Raw genomic sequence first — 17,293 nt, forward strand, 5'->3', positions numbered from 1 at the left:
ACGAAAATGATGGAGGATCAAAATGTCAAATATCATAACCAATGACGTCAGGTCATCTACAATTAATGGTAACAGAGCAATAGCGATGAATAAGAAGTTGTATGCGTGGTAGTAGGCTAGACAAGGGGCATAGTGTAAACGCCGGAAACATACAATGTTGAAATTTCTTGAATGGTCAGACTGAATGTCAAAGGTCACGATCTTTAACTAAAAGAATAGACCAGAAACGTTATGTGTTGGTATGTCCCTCCACCGAACTTCGACCGATCCGAAGATCCTGTGATGAGTACAGGTCCCAGGGTTCGAAGCCGACAACGACCATGAAACACGGAACTGTCGATATGTGAACAATGATGATAAACTGCCTCGAATAAAAAAAAGACTGAAAAGATTTGAAAACGTGTGAAATATTTACCTCTTTCAGTATCAGAGGACGCGGTAAACCATGCCCTCAATGATCATATTTTGATACGTTGGTTACGTTGGATGAAATGGGTACCATGAAGTGGGGTAGAATGGTTTGAACAGCTTTTATAAGTTCGTTTTTACGTGGAAGACGCCCTGCATAAAAATACCCTAAAATCAATATGCATTGATTTGCCCTCACTACAAATTTCTTTATTCTTCCATTTTTAACATTTTAAACACATTGTAAACATTAATCGCTTGAAAGACAGTCTATTATACCCTACAATATGTTGTCGGAGGCCCCCGAATTCCCCGTCGGAGATAGACTTACTACATGTTTACTTGGCGTTTTGAACTTCCGAGGGCGCTGTGAGCGCCATCATGATTGGTGCAAAGTGAAACTATAGTGACGTCACACTTTTGTTCTCTCTGCAAATAGAACGCAACAATACCACAGCCAGCAAAGTTGTTCGAATCACTTGCGAAGTGTCAGCGCTGCAAAAAAAAAACTTTCAAACTGAGCGATAAATCTTGTAATTTCTACAGAAAACATCAAAAATGGGTAACAGAGTTTCAAGGAAATCTAACATCTTCGAGACAATTGTATTGCAAAGGTGAGTTAACGAGCGAATCGGACTCTACAAACCAGAGTAGCTGCAGCCTATCTGCAGTAGCAATATATGCACAACTGAAGTAGGCCTAATGCTTTCTACATGACAACAAAATCACAAGTCTTTCAGACTTCGTGTAGTGTTGTAAATTTCTCTCTGCAGAAGTGCATTCTTTAAATAACCTATATTGCTAGTATACCCGACATTCAGTAATTGTTATCTGGCGTTTACATCTCTCTGATCCGTACTGCGGAACCCACTGTACGGTCTGGTGGAAACGATACAAGTTTTATAAGCCTAATATGAATTTGACATAGTGCTTGAGGATACCGTTTCAATTCTAATTGATTACTATATGATAGAGACGTGTGTTGGGGCTTACCTGCGCCGTTTTCATGCCCTGCAAGGGATGCTCTGCAAGGCTTACACATGAAAAAAAAATGGTTCCAAATTGAAGAAAGATAATACAGGCGCGTCCTTTGTATGATTTTCTCGGCGTTGCGCAATGTACACGTTGTTAACATTGCGTGCAGCAAATCGATTGTGACTTTGGGAGTACAATGTAGACGTACTTCGGGTAAAAATGGTAGTACGATCTGGGTTCCCCCGACTGGTACTACTTTACCATATATATATATATATATATTATATATATTATATATATATTATATATATATATATATATATATAATTCTTGATAAATTCATCTTTTAGAGACGAAGAGGAGATCTACGCAGAATTGCTACAGAAGTGGGAAGCTATGCAAGATCATCTTGTTGCATTGGAGGAGAGGATTGAGAAAAAGAGCAAGAAGAAGAGATTCTTTTTTAAAAAGAAGGCGAAAAAAGAAATCCAACGCCAGCAGGAATTTCTTGACGCTGTCTGGAACATCAGAGACGCAATGGTCAGTGAGATGAAGAAAAACCGCTTGGTGGCGTATGACGCAATACAAAACCAGGAGACGATGGAGCAGAAAGAGCGCGAAAGAAAGATATTAGAAGACGCACAAGAAAGTCTGAAGGAGAAAATTGAGAAAATTGAAAAGAGGGAAGGGGCTGAGAGATGCAAGGAATGGATCAAGGAAAGAAAAGCTTGCCAGGGTGAGGATGACGTCATCGAACGTGAGATGGCCGAACGAAGGGAGAAAATCACTCAGAGTAGGATGCGCAGTGCACAGAAAAGAGAAGAGAGAGCTGCCATCCAAAAGGATAGGTCATTCGAAGATTACTTCGCTAAACTAAAAGCCATGGCCAAGATCGAGTGAGAGGGAAATTCTACACAGACTCCGTGTTGCAATCGCGTAATGATTGCAACTTTTCACAAGAACTTCGCAATTCAAGGTTATGAATGGAATACGGTTCAAGCGTTCCCCTCCCACAAACAAAATCTCCACAGGAAGGTTTTGTCTCCAAATTGTTCGGCGTTTGCGAAACTGCACAGACTTCAAGTTTCTTTACATCGTTATAACGAAAACGTAACAAAACACGACACGGTCGGTGTCAGTTTCCAAGGAATAAACTGACAAAACAGTCAGCAGCTATGTGGACATAGGATTTGAAACCAGTTATATTTTACTTAGACACCATTGGAAACATGGGGGGAATAGAGACGCAGAGACTGCATGATAAAAGATATAAAAAATTAAGATAGCAGAGAATTTTAAGAAATTTTTCACTGATATTTTTATTCATTGACCATGATGAAATTTCTTATGTCAAGCAGTTCAAGTCTTTTATAATGGTTGTGTCGTTTACTCTAAGACTTTAAGTTATAATTATCTTCTACAATGATAATATTCTCTTGTTCTCATTCGTGTCAATAAACGGTGATTGAGAATGAATATTGCCTCAGTTTATATTCTTTGTAAACATCTATGTGCCCATCATGGTTAGAATTACTCCACCCGTCCTCAATTCGGCCAAACTGACATTGATGACGCAGAATAAAGATGACAAGTATAAAATCTGAAATCTCAGGTTTGCCCTCCCCCGGAATGACCCACCCTCTTCGATCTGTAAATTGATCAATCTATCGCTCCCCATGACTCGCTTGATCAGATATGTTATAGGTTAATTAATAAGTTATGGGTTGTTTAGATGCGGTATTGGCTGACTTTTCTACGTTATCAGTTGATTTTTTTTTCATACGTTGTGGGTTAGAAAAAATTACTACGTTATCGGTAAATTTTTTGATACGTTATATCAGTTAGAAAAAAATACAACATTATCGGTTCGTTACTACGTCATAGGTTGATTTGATATGTTATCGGTAAATTTTTACTACGTTATCGGGTTTGACACGTTATCGGTTAGTTACTACGTTATCGGTTGTAATAATAACTTTGACGCGGAGCACAATCATTTTAGGTGTTATTGGACGCTATTTGACATATGACCTCAACACATTTACGCCAACGTGGGGAAAAAGGTTTCAACAAAAAATATACTTCTAAGCATTCTACAGTTGACGAAGTTCATAATAGTCAATCTAAACTTGTGAATTTGAGTAAAATTGTGCTGCTGACCTACAATTCCTATTATTCTGACTGATGCCCTGCCTACCCCGGCCATAATAACTGGACGCTCCCTATAAAACTAATGAGCATGGCGAGAAGATGGCGTAGGCCTACTCAATGTTATAACAACACCGATAAAAATCACGGTTCAATATCAGAGAATCTTGTCATCAGACGAACACAAATATAAAGAGAAGTCATTGTTACAGCTCACTTGGAAGCAATAATTTCTAATTTTCTGTACTTCTTTAGAGAAACTTCACGATAGTCGTATTCCAAACCAAGGGACAGACCTGTTAGCAACATTGAATCCTTACGAAAAATGGCTCGCGTATATTCTTTATCGACTGCGAATTACGTGACAGCAATTTTCTGGACTTGAAGTTTTCCTCTGGTTGGCAAGCATGGACACGGCAGCTGTCATGCGATAACATAAAGTGCTCGATGATGAGACGAACGCGGCCCCTCTCTCTCTCTCTCGTCTCGTCTCCTCTCTCTCGTCCGTCTCTCTCTCTCTCTCTCTCTCTCTCTCTCTCCCCCTCTTCAATTTACAGTTCGCCCTTCCTTTCCAGGACCTGTATTTGATCCCCTTCTTTATTACTCAATTTACCTGAGAGAAACAAGAAACTGTGAGTCGTAGCTTTTCTCGTCGGTCACAATTATCCAACTTTTGACCGAAGGCATTTCACTATTTCTCTTTTCCAAGCTTGGATATCGATCCTTTACTTTCAACATATCCGCATCTCTCTGCGTCGATCTGCCAATTGTCATCACTGAGTCCTTTTTAGTGCCTTCGGTTAAGGGACGTAGCTGCAACTTTTGGTGATTTTTCACTTTTGCCTGTACGCGATGTTTTCTGCAGTTATTTTTTCATATGAAACTTGTGAGCAGGGTGTACGCGATGAGTGTGGTGTTCGCGATACAGGGGAGTTTCACTGGGTAAATCTCTAACTCACTACTGCGCAGACGCAAGGTAATGCGTTTCACGGTCGCTAGGAAAACCTCAGTGACCGGGGCTTCAAGATTTCAAATAGGTTTGTATGAAATAGGAGAGACACAAGAGAAACGGTTGCACATGATTTCATTTTTGTAAAATTCACCAACTTGAACCAAGTCAATGTCAACTATAGTTTCCTTTTCTACTCCTAAAGCATCTTGAAAAACACAATTAAGTTTGTTGTAAACTCGGTCTTTACATGTTTAAACTTGTGACATTTTAAGCCTTGTCTGACCGGAGTTCAAAAGTAAACAATAAAAGTGTCTTTTACGTGTATGGACACTTTGTTGAATAGCTAAATATTAGGTATTTAAACATGTTTTGGAGTTAGAACAAGAATTTCTGACATACAAAACAAATATCATCAAACGTTACAGCTACTGCATGGCCGTTCACACTTACCTGGCAGCTTTGCTTTCCAATCTGAATCCCTACTGTTCTTCATCACCATTATCATATAGTTTTCTACCTGAGTTCAATGATATTCAGTTATTTTTGCCGTCTTCTCTGCGTACTTCTAACCACGTAAGAGAGATTTTTCTAAAACGATCTTAGACATTTGGAAAACTACATAACTTCTTGTTTCATTGTGAATTTCTTGGATTCCTATATCTTTTTCTGGAATCTTTTTGTCGGCATTCAGTTCACTGAAAGTTTTGCTCGGTATCTGACATATAAATATACATATTATTGACAATGAATAGATGAAAGTATTTCTTGACAATCAGTGGAACTTTGAATTGCTAAAGTATTAAGATGATACAGTGCCAGTTCTTCATTCTTTCACCAGGTTACTTGATTACAAACTTTCTGAAAGATGGTTTTACACAACAGAGGCAAAACTATACCAATGTCCTTAGTTTTGTCATAATATGAGGACACAAGACCAAATCTATAATGATAGTACCATATATAATTAAAAAATCGAAAGTGATGGCTTAGTTTGCGCCAAATATTAAATTTCAAATCTTGCAATAATAAGGTATTCATTGCTGTCACACGATTTGGTAACCGTGGCAACACGTCTCTTGTTCCCGACAGTTATCGCTTTAGAATGGCATGAGGATAGAAGTTTTGGTTAAATGATTCACAAATTAGTGATGATACAGCAACAGAGTACTACAGACGGGAGAAATTCTATTCCAATACTGCATAGTCGGAGAGTGCTGGCTGAGAATCACATTTTTGTGTATGCCTTGTCAGCTCCATTGAACATCTGACGGAACAAGCTCAATCTCAAAATGAAATCAATCAAAGTTACAGGGGGATATGTATTCAGTGATCTTTGATGACAGTCAGTTTCTGATTTCCACTTGCGCATTATAATTCGAATGAGAGAAGGATGATTTCAAAATGACAGCATGATCTGTGTGTTTGCTTTTAGTGTGAAACATCTCCTTCAGGAGATCGGTGAATTTTGATAAACATTTTACTGTGAATAACCAAAAAGATCAATTTGGGTACTTACTCTCCATCTTTCAATTGTTACTTCCATTCTATTTCAAGTGAAACAGGACTTACCACATCCCTATGGTGACACGGATTAGTTTCAAAGTCCAGTAAATCTACCTGTTTGTTACTCCATAATGGAGACTACCATACACAATATGAGATAAACTATCTTTTGATTATTTTGAGAATGGAGACTACCATGCATACAGAATATGGGATAAACTATCTATGATTATTTTGAGAATGGAGACTCACGCATGCAGAATATGGGATAAACCATCTATGATTATTTTGAGAATGGAGACTACCATGCATACACCAATGGGATAAACTATTTTTGATTATTTTGAGAATGGAGATTTCCATACATACACCATGAGGTAAACTATCTTTGATTATTTTGACAATGGACACTACCATGCATACACCCATGGGATAAACTATTTTAACCACACTTTACTGGTTATCTAAGTCAAGATGTCAAAAAGGGTTTCAAATTTTATTGAACTGTACAACTTTTAAAAGTACACCATCTTTGACACCAGCACCAAACGACATTTCCACCCTTTCAATCCTATTCCTCACTGATACCGCAATACTACCACTATGGGTCAATTTACAATTCATGGCTGAAAATTCATTCTTTCATCACTCGGTTTGTAATATACACAGTAATGCCGTATTTCTAATTAGTGCAGTGCTTTAAACACTATCCAATTGTCTAAGTTTTTTCTGAACAATAGTCTTGTCTGCTGTTCTATACTTCCTAACAAATTGAACTTAGTGTCATAGTCACCCTATTTTATCTTTCCCATTAGCACAATGCATATATGGGCCTATTGGACTAAATAATGCATCTATTTGTAGTGCTTACATGCCGGCATGTATCAACTGAAAACCTCTGGTTTGAATACTTCCTCTCACCCAAAGAAGAGTATAGTTATCACTTTATATTCTAACTAGGCCTTATTTTGTATTTAATTTCACCCTGGAAACTGAAAAGTTCAAATTTAAATACCATTACTGCCATTTGAAACTTTCATCCAAAGTTTAGGTGGGCAATTGGGCTGACAAATATTGTAAACCACACTCACCAAAATTTCCATCTGTAGAGTTGACAGACAGACATTCATGATTAAAGGTATACAATCACCTGTAACCTAAATGTGCCCATATATGGTCAAAGGGGCGTTCCTTGGCATTCAAAGCACCCATGTGAGGGCGCTGTTTTTAAAAAGCGGCCATCTGCTTAAAATCTGTGATGGGTAGATTTTCTCTTTCCATGGTACTGTGGCAAAATTGGAACAGGTGACAGTATACCTTTAATATTGTGTGGTAATTTTAATCCAATGTCATTCACAATATGGATATGCTATCATTCCTTGATTTATTCAAACAAAACTTTTCATCTTGAAAATATGTCATGCTATAGCTTTGTACATCTCAGTTTACAGTAACATACTAAGTCATATCATAAATTTGATAGATGTTACATTTACAACAACCCGATGTAAATAAAGTCAATCCAGCCACTGTTCTTGAAGAGTATGCTACTTTACAAGCAAGGAGAGTAAATCAGCTGATCACATCAGCTTCAGAACAGCAACGTATACTTTGTAAAATTGACTTTTGATGCAAGTTTCAGGCAACTAAAGAATTCAGTGAGATACATAGTGAATGGCACGGAAGATACTGAGAACGTTATGTGTGTAAGATTTCATCTGAAGCTGTCTGTGTTGAGTTCTGAATACAAAGTAGGATATTTACAATAACATCTAATGACAAAACATCAGTTGTACTACTCTGTAAAAACTAGTACCATTCATTCTATAGCTGCTTACACAAATACTCTGAGATAATACAAATTTTACATGACTCATATTCTGCAAATATTAATACTTTTGCAACAACACAAAAAGGCTGTGACTTTCATTATCACAACAAAAACCATCTTTACAATTCTTAAGAACTAAATGGGCAAAAAGTAGTAAAAATCAGGAATTTCAAGCTAAAACACATTTGGTTAACACAAAAATTTTACTTTGGTCATTAACAGAGTATCAGTCATTCTAAGGACAAAGAAACAGTAATGGCGTCAATTATCACATGATGATGAGATGTTATAGAAATAGCAATGTCATATAATATCATGTAACGTGCATATAAGCAAATATATGATTTTTGCAAATAAACTATGTTTTGTTTGTTTCACATCAGATCAGAATTGCGTAATAATTCTGGCAACAGGATACAGAAATATCTTAACATAAAATAAAACAACAAATTAAAGATGACACAACAGACATCTATTATAAAACTTAGAGTTGGCATATGCATGCAGAAAGATGAAATCTACTGGCAGTAATAATTTTTTTTGGCAGAGTTGCCAAAGGATTGAATAATCATTCTGTATATAGAGTATATACCAAGTTTTGATATGCTAACAGTACATGTACATGTATTGGAATAGTTCCAAAATGTACAGCCTTTGTCTCATACCAACTTTGTAACCATTATATTAGTCTTGGGATCAGACCAAACATTCCTTTATATCTCATATACATTTGCTGCATGTACTACTCAGTCAGCTTTGCTGATAAAATAAAATCACTTTATCAATTTTGAAAGCATACTCCAACCTCATCTTCATTTGTCTGGTAATCTTCTACATTGTGTATTTACATTTATACAAGTACAACATTTCATCTTTCTTGGATGGAATCACTTCAATCTATTACTTAGAGAAATCCATGATCAAGGTTTTCCATGGCATTTATCATCAGTCCACTATCCCATGGAATTTATCAAGTCAGTGTTCTATTCCATGGCATTTACAAATCATTTTTCACATTCCATGGCATCTATCTGGCTAGTGTTCCATTCCATGACATTTATCCATCAGTTTTCCATGACATTTAGCGGTCAGTTTTCCATTCCATGGCATTTATCGGTCAGTTTTCCATTCGGCATTTATCAGTCAGTTTTCCATGGCATTTATCAGTCAGTTTTCCATTGGCATTTATCACTCAGTTTTCCAGTCTCAACAGTTATCATTTATTTACTGCATAGTTCTCATCAACCATCTACATCATTCATCTTCTGAAATATAGTTTCCACTGCTCACAGGCATTCATCTTTTGTAATAAAGTTTTCCATTTCAATGCCATTCTCTCAACTTCCCTTTTCATTGCCTGCGATGTTTGGACATTAATTCACACATGATCTGTCTTTTCCTCCATCAGTTTACTGTGTTCCTGTAACAGAAATAATGAAAGACAGCTTTTCAGAAAGTGTGAAAACTCTTCAACAACTAAATGGTGTTGCCTACAACCACTATCTGGCCATATCAACACACTGAATTTAACCAATACAGTTCAATTTTAACAGTTACAAAATTCTACTCATATCAACATCATTGCTGACACTGTTTAACATTGAAATATATGGTGATACAACAATACATATATCTATATCTATCTCTCTCTCTCTCTCTCTCTCTCTCTCTCTCTCTCTCTCTCTCTCTCTCTCTCTCTCTCTCTCTCTCTCTCTCTCTCTCTCTCTCTCTCTCTCTCTCTATATACCGGTATATATTATACTCTTTGGCCTACCATCTTTTGAAACTCATTTTGAAGCTTATGAAGTAAATACAAGTTTTCACCGGCTTATTTTTGTGAATATTGCAGAGTCACTTTTCCTCGATAGATTTAACACAGGGATGGCGGCCATTTTGAATTTCAAGTGTTGGAAAATACTGGGCAGTTTGTTTCTGCAGTGCCAAATTTTGTGGAGAGACCCTTAAATTTTGTTCTTGAATTAAAAACAGAATGATTGATAGCTTCCTGACAGAAAGTTTGAGCAAAAGTTGTTTTTTTTTCAAATTTCAAGGCGCATACATTGTACAACCATAAACAAGGAACACATTGCAAGTAACAGAAAGAAAAGAAAGCTATGACAGTACATGTACAGACAAGACAACAAGTGAACTAATATTCACCTGAAGATTTGCACAATGGCCTTGTGTCTTACAGTGTGTTTCCATAACTGACTCTGGACCCGTCAACATTTCCTGACACAGAAGACAATAGAAGCCTGTTCTGATAAACTCACAGCCTTTAGAAAGAAAAAGAATAAGACAAAGTATGGGAAGGTTAGAACAATTTGAGAGAATTTGTCACCGGTCATAATGACCACATTATTGATAGATCACAAATCACAAACTAGAACAACAGAAATATATATACTTGGACAAGCACAATAATACAATACTTAGGTCTAACAAGATCACATAAAGTAGTAGATTAGTTTATGTTAAAAGAAGAAAGTGTGGTGATTAGATTAGTTTATGTTAAAAGAAGAAAGTGTGGTGATGTAACTGTTGTAATGAATAAAATTATCAATTTTAGAAGCTATCTTCAATTACCTGTTTGTTGTCCATCATATCCTTCTGTAAGTGTCTGATCACAGTCGTCACCATTTTCACCATCATACAAATCAGTATCTTTGAAATCATCCTGGTTGCTACTGATGCCATTGTCAATGTCAGGTGTAGCTTCCTCTGTGCCACTGTCATCTGCAGCTTCATCTAATGTTACCAGCAGACTTGGATCAAGATTCATGATCAAATTCAATTCTTCATCATCAACACCATCATCATCACCCATATCTTTACTTTCTGTTTCTCTATTCTCAGTGGCTGTATTATCCTCTGATCTGTTTACATCAGTTTTCTTCTCATCATCCATTCCACTGGATTTATCTTCATCACACTCACTTTTCTCAATAGCAGCAGTAGTGTTCACACACTCTCCAATACTATCAGTGTTTTCTTCTTTCTCATTTTGTTCTCCATGCACACAATCACCGATGATTTCATTTGCTGTGTTACTGTAGTTTTCTGGTTTTCCATCATTTGAATTTGATTTCACATCATCATGAACTTCACTTGAACCACGGTGATGATCTTCTCCCTCAGTTTTCATGACAACATCATCATTTTCAGTCAAAATTCCAGACATCTCTCTCTTTTCAGTTCTTGGGGTTTCCTGCGTATCACTAGCTGGCATTTCTGAGCTACAACTGGTTTCCTTCATATCACTAGCTGGCATTTCTGAGCTACCACTGGTTTCCTGCATATCACTAGCTGGCATTTCTGAGCTACCACTGGTTTCCTGCATATCACTAGCTGGCATTTCTGAGCTACCACTGGTTTCCTGCATATCACTAGCTGGCATTTCTGAGCTACCACTGGTTTCCTGCATATCACTTGTCTGGCATTTCTGAGCTACCACTTGTTTCATGCATATCATTGGCTGGCATTTCTGAGCTACCACTGGTTTCCTGCATTTCATTGGCTAGCATCTCTGAGGTACCACTGGTTTCCTGCGTATCACTGGCTGGAATTTCTGAGGTACCACTGGTTTCCTGCGTATCACTAGCTGGCATTTCTGAGCTACCACTGGTTTCCTGCATATCACTAGCTGGCATTTCTGAGCTACCACTGGTTTCCTGCATATCATTGGCTGGCATTTCTGAGGTACCACTGGTTTCCTGCGTATCACTGGCTGGCATTTCTGAGGTACCACTGGTTTCCTGCGTATCATTGGCTGGCATTTCTGAGCTACCACTGGTTTCCTGCATATCACTGAGCTGGCATTTCTGAGGTACCACTGGTTTCCTGCATATCACTAGCTGGCATTTCTGAGCTACCACTGGTTTCCTGCATTTCATTGGCTGGCATTTCTGAGGTACCACTGGTTTCCTGCGTATCACTGGCTGGCATTTCTGAGGTACCACTGGTTTCCTGCATATCATTGGCTGGCATTTCTGAGGTAACACTGGTTTCCTGCATATCACTAGCTGGCATTTCTGAGGTACCACTGGTTTCCTGCATATCATTGGCTGGCATTTCTGAGGTACCAACTGGTTTCCTGCATATCACTGGCTGGCATTTCTGACATACAACTGGTTTCCTGCATATCACTGGCTGGCATTTCTGAGGTACCACTGGTTTCCTGCATATCATTGGCTGGCATTTCTGACATACAACTGGTTTCCTGCATATCACTGGCTGGCATTTCTGACGTACAACTGGTTTCCTGCATATCACTGGCTGGCATTTCTGACATACAACTGGTTTCCTGCATATCACTGGCTGGCATTTCTGACATACAACTGGTTTCCTGCATATCATTGGCTGGCATCTCTGAGCTGCAACCATCTGGCATCTGTGTGTTTTCACTGCCTGCTATCCCTGAATCACCTGTTTGCATTTCAATATCGTCACTGACTTCAATTTCCTTGTCTGTAATCCACGGCACATCACTGTCATCCACCTGATACTGAGGCTCATCCACCTTCTCAAAGTGATCACTGTCTGACTTGTCACATATATCAGTTTCTTGTTCAGTGTCAAGATTTCCTTGCTCGTCACAAATATCACTGTCAGGCTTTTCAAATCCATCATCTTTAGGAATCTCAAATTTCACAATATCAGGTCTTTCTGAATGTTCACTGTCCAATGTATGTAACTTATCACTGTTTGACTCTTCATCCATCTGACTCTCTGCCACTTCACAGTCATTATCTCCTGTCTCCTCTACCACATCTTGCTCATGCATCTCAACTGCATGCTCTGGACTTTCAGACTGACCATGTCCTTGACTTTCAGACTGACCATGTCCCAGTCTTTCAGACTCTTCATGTTCTGGCGTTGCTGACCTTTCATTGTCTATCATCTCAGACTGACAATCATCTTGATTTTCAACTACATCATTTCCTCCTGACTCTAATTTATCATCGTCTGCATTTTCAAAATTTTCCCTTCCTGACATCTCAGAGTCTTCATTTCTTTGCTTTACAGCTGAAACTTCCACTTGCCTTTCATCATCTGCTGCAGAAGTATCTTCAGCTTGGCTTTCTTGACACTCAGTTTCACTACTCACATTTTGGCAAACATTCTATAGCTAGGCTCTCTACAGTCCAAAATTGGTTTTAGTTTATATTGTTCGTCGTGTTCACTCTCACTTAGATTTTCTACCATGATAATGTGTTTGAATCTTTTGGGTTTGACAAAACTTTTCTCAGAGTGCATTTTGTCTTCAAAATCTTTTACATTGACTCTGTGAAGTATGGTTGGTAACCTAGTTAATTGTATAGACAATGGTTTCAATTGCCACATACTGGCATATTTTTCATACTGTTCTACCATGTCTAGTTTTGCAGCGTGTCCACTATCAGCAGTGTAAGTTGTTCTCCAGTCAGGCTCGTTAGCCTCTGTACCGGTACTATCAATGTTTTCAGAGTAGGTCTGTTTGGAATGACTTCGAGTTCTCCTACTTTTCCTGAGCTTCTTTCTAGCTTTGCTGATGACATCACTATCATACAGATCAGTCTCTGTGTCGGATAGTTCACTATCAGTGTGTGTTCTATCATTCTTGTGTCTATAGCTTGACTCATAATTAGAACGATCACTTTTCCTTCTGCCTGACTTTCTGTGGCTAATCTTGACTTTGATAGTTTCTTCATAGCTGTCATCATAATCTTGATTAGTTCTTTCAATTCTCCTAACATTATCAGTTTCCACATTATCAATCTCAGCAGTGTCACTTTGTTCACTGTCCTTCTCACATGTCTCTGTTTGTTCATCATCCATACTGCTATCCTCTTCAATATACCTCCTCTTTCTGTGAGACTTTCGACGACTTTTCTCTGTCTCTGATTTTTCATTATGTATCTTAAGGTCTCTATCAGTGTGTTTGCGAGTTCGTGTCATTTTAACTGTGACAACATTGGTCTTTTCACCATCACTGTGCTCATCATCAGTATAGAGATTCTGTTCTCGATCACATCGTTTTCTGCCTGACCTTCTTTGAACAACAGCTCTGCTGGTTTCTTCAATGTTTATCTCATCATCATCATCACCATCAACATGCTTTTGACTTATCTGTTTAATGTCCCTCGATGACTTTCGACGACTTTTCTCTTTCTTAGATTTTTCTTTATGTATCTTAACATCTCTAGAAGTGTCTTTATGAGTTGGCGTCCTTTCAACTGTGTCAATATTGGTATTTTCACCATCACTGTGTTCATCATCAGTATCAAGATTCTTTCTTTGATCACGTCTCTTTCTGCCTGACCTTCTTTGACCCACAGCTCTGCTTGTTTCTTCAATGTTAATCTCAACATCTTCTTCATGGTCATACTTTTGAATTGTCATTTCACTGTCCGTCTTAACTGTCTCAGTTTGTTCATCATCAATACTGGTATCTTGTTCACTGTACTTTCTCTTTTTGTGAGACTTTCGATGACTTTTCTCTTTCTTAGATTTTTCTTTGTGTATCTTAATGTCTCTATCAGTGTCTTTACAAGTTGGCGTCCTTTCAACTGTGTCAATATTGGTATTTTCACCATCACTGTGTTCATCATCAGTATCAAGATTCTGTTCTTGATCACGTCTCTTTCTGCCTGACTTTCTTTGAACCACAGCTCTGCTGGTTTCTTCACTGTTTATCTCAGTGTCCTCGTCATACTTTTGACTTGTCAGTTCAATCTCTCTCTCAGATACCTCAGTTTGTTCATCATCAATACTGGCATCTTGCTCACTGTATTTTCTCTTTCTGTGAGACCTTCGACGGCTTTTCTCTTTCTTAGATTTTTCTTTATGTATCTTATCACCCCTGTCAATATCTTTATGAGATGGGGATCTTTCAATTGTGACAACATTGGTCTTTCCACCATCACTATGCTCATCATTAGTATCAAGATTCTGTTCTCGATCACACATCTTTCTGCCTGACCTTCTTCGAATCACAGCTGTGCTGGTTTCTTCAATGTTTATCTCTTCATCATCATCATCATCATTATCATCATCATACTTTTGGCTTGTCTGTTTAATGTCTCTCGATGACTTTCTACGACTTTTTTCTTTCTTAGATTTTTCATCACGTACCTTAACATCGCTATCAGTGTCTTTACAAGTTGTTGTCCTTTCAACTGTGACAATATTGGTATTTCCACCATAACTGTGTTCATCATCAGTATCAAGATTCTGTTCTTGATCACGTCTCTTTCTGCCTGACTTTCTTTCAACCACAGCTCTGCTTGTTTCTTCACTGTTTATATCAACATCTTCTTCATGGTCATACTTTTGAATTGTCATTTCATTGTCCGTCTTAACTGTCTCAGTTTGTTCATCATCAATACTGGTATCTTGTTCACTGTACTTTCTCTTTTTGTGAGACTTTCGATGACTTTTCTCTTTCTTAGATTTTTCTTTGTGTATCTTAATGCCTCTATCAGTATCTTGACAAGTTGGCGTCCTTTCAACTCTGACAACATTGGTATTTCCATCATCACTATGTTCATCATTAGTATCAAGATTCTGTTCTTTATCACGCCTCTTTCTGCCTGACTTTCTTTCAACCACAGCTCTGCTTGTTTCTTCACTGTTTATATCAACATCTTCTTCATGGTCATACTTTTGAATTGTCATTTCATTGTCCGTCTTAACTGTCTCAGTTTGTTCATCATCAATACTGGTATCTTGTTCACTGTACTTTCTCTTTTTGTGAGACTTTCGATGACTTTTCTCTTTCTTAGATTTTTCTTTGTGTATCTTAATGCCTCTATCAGTATCTTGACAAGTTGGCGTCCTTTCAACTCTGACAACATTGGTATTTCCATCATCACTATGTTCATCATTAGTATCAAGATTCTGTTCTTGATCACGTCTCTTTCTGCCTGACCTTCTTTGAACCACAGCTCGGCTGGTTTCTTCAATGTTAATCTCATCATCATCATCATCCTCCTCCTTTTGGCTTGTCTGTTTAATGTTGCTTGATGACTTTCGATGACTTTTCTCTTTCTTTGATTTTTCTTTATGTATCTTAATATCTCTATCAGTGTCTTTATAAGTTGTTGTCCTTTCAACTGTGACAATATTGGTATTTCCACCATCACTATGTTCATCATCAGTATCAAGATTCTGTTCTTGATCACGTCTCTTTCTGCTCGACTTTCTTTGAACCACAACTCTGCTGGTTTCTTCAATGTTTGTCTCAACATCTTCGTCATACTTCTGACTTGCCAAATTAATGTTGCTCTTACCTTTCACTGAAACTTCATCATCAATACTGGTATCTTGGTCACTATACTTTGTCTTTCTGTGAGACTTTCGACGACTTTTCTCTTTCTTAGATTTCTCTTTATGTATCTTAACATCTCTATCAGTGTCTTTATGAGTTGGTGTCATTTCAACTGTGATAATATTGGTATTTTCACCATCACTGTGTTCATCATCAGTATCAAGATTCTGTTCTTGATCACGTCTCTTTCTGCCTGACTTTCTTTGAACCACCGCTCTGCTTGTTTCTTCAATGTTTATCTCAGTGTCCTCGTCATACTTTTGACTCGTCTCAGCTTTCACTCGGTTCCTTTGTCTACTATCAACCTTGGTGGTACCAATGTGTCCAGTACCAACCTTGGTGGTACCAATGTGTCCAGTACCAACCTTGGTGGTACCAATGTGTCCAGTACCAACCTTGGTGGTACCAATGTGTCCAGTACCAACCTTGGTGGTACCAATGTGTCCAGTACCAACCTTGGTGGTACCAATGTGTCCAGTACCATCCTTGGTGGTACCACTGTGTCCAGTACCAACCTTGGTGGTACCACTGTGTCCAGTACCAACCTTGGTGGTACCACTGTGTCCAGTACCAACCTTGGTGGTACCCACTGTGTCCAGTACCAACCTTGGTGGTACCACTGTGTCCAGTACCAACCTTGGTGGTACCACTGTGTCCAGTACCAACCTGGTGGTACCAATGTGTCCAGTACCAACCTTGGTGGTACCAATGTGTCCAGTACCAACCTTGGTGGTACCACTGTGTCCAGTACCAACCTTGGTGGTACCAATGTGTCAGTACCAACCTTGGTGGTACCAATGTGTCCAGTACCATCTGTTGTCGTATCACTGCGTCCAGTATCATCTTTGTGGTACCATCCCATTCAATATCAATCTTTTGGTTGCTGCTTAGTCCATCTTCAACCTCAGCACTGCCACTCTGCCTTCCATCATGTTTACTACTTGAGTCTCTGTAAGACAGCTCTTTGTCAGTAGCGAGACCACGGTCACTTTCATCACTGTCATCTGCAATTCTGACCGTTTTCCTACGCTTCATCATGACTCTGCCAAACTGTTCACCATCATCATTCTCAACGTCACTGACATTATGCACACCGATAATTTTACCAGAGTCAATTTCAACATCAGAGAGCTTAACATCATTCTCAGAGTCTTGCCTTTCTTGCTGT

General features: G+C 38.4%; 3 protein-coding genes across 4 annotated transcripts; all 3 read right to left on the minus strand.

Annotated features, from left to right (window-relative positions):
* Positions 1–7,351: 7,351 nt before the first annotated feature.
* LOC139151800 (otolith matrix protein OMM-64-like) lies at positions 7,352–11,331 on the minus strand. Of its 2 annotated transcripts, XM_070724797.1 has the most exons (3): positions 10,404–11,331; positions 9,978–10,093; positions 7,352–9,237 (listed from the first exon to the last, which is right to left on the minus strand). In XM_070724797.1, the coding sequence occupies exons 1-3, from the start codon at positions 11,329–11,331 to the stop codon at positions 9,196–9,198; spliced, it is 1,086 nt and encodes a 361-aa protein (XP_070580898.1). In that variant the 3' UTR covers positions 7,352–9,195. The 2 variants fall into 2 exon arrangements, with proteins under 2 accessions (XP_070580898.1, XP_070580903.1); XM_070724802.1 differs by lacking the exon at positions 9,978–10,093 and having other exon boundaries at positions 9,108–9,237.
* Positions 11,332–11,874: 543 nt separating this feature from the next.
* Positions 11,875–12,813, minus strand: LOC139123796 (dentin sialophosphoprotein-like). The gene has a single exon (XM_070689951.1). It carries the CDS (start codon positions 12,811–12,813, stop codon positions 11,875–11,877), a length of 939 nt encoding a protein of 312 aa, XP_070546052.1.
* A 107-nt stretch (positions 12,814–12,920) lies between these two features.
* Positions 12,921–16,893, minus strand: LOC139151791 (protein starmaker-like). Its single transcript, XM_070724784.1, has one exon. It carries the CDS (start codon positions 16,230–16,232, stop codon positions 12,921–12,923), a length of 3,312 nt encoding a protein of 1,103 aa, XP_070580885.1. The 5' UTR covers positions 16,233–16,893.
* Positions 16,894–17,293: the final 400 nt, after the last annotated feature.

Source organism: Ptychodera flava, chromosome 2 (assembly GCF_041260155.1).
Source record: "Ptychodera flava strain L36383 chromosome 2, AS_Pfla_20210202, whole genome shotgun sequence".
Taxonomy (NCBI): Eukaryota; Metazoa; Hemichordata; class Enteropneusta; family Ptychoderidae; genus Ptychodera; species Ptychodera flava.

Coding starts and splice junctions, on each gene's coding strand:
- LOC139151800 (XM_070724797.1), bottom strand. CDS start 11,331: ATGAAATGCAGGAAACCAGTGGTAGCTCAGAAATGCCAGCCAATGATA. Junction 10,094..10,403: donor ATATGATGGACAACAAACAG/GTAATTGAAGAT, acceptor TTCTTTCTAAAG/GCTGTGAGTTTATCAGAACA. Junction 9,238..9,977: donor GCCATTGTGCAAATCTTCAG/GTGAATATTAGT, acceptor TTTCTGTTACAG/GAACACAGTAAACTGATGGA.
- LOC139123796 (XM_070689951.1), bottom strand. CDS start 12,813: ATGTCAGGAAGGGAAAATTTTGAAAATGCAGACGATGATAAATTAGAG.
- LOC139151791 (XM_070724784.1), bottom strand. CDS start 16,232: ATGACACCAACTCATAAAGACACTGATAGAGATGTTAAGATACATAAA.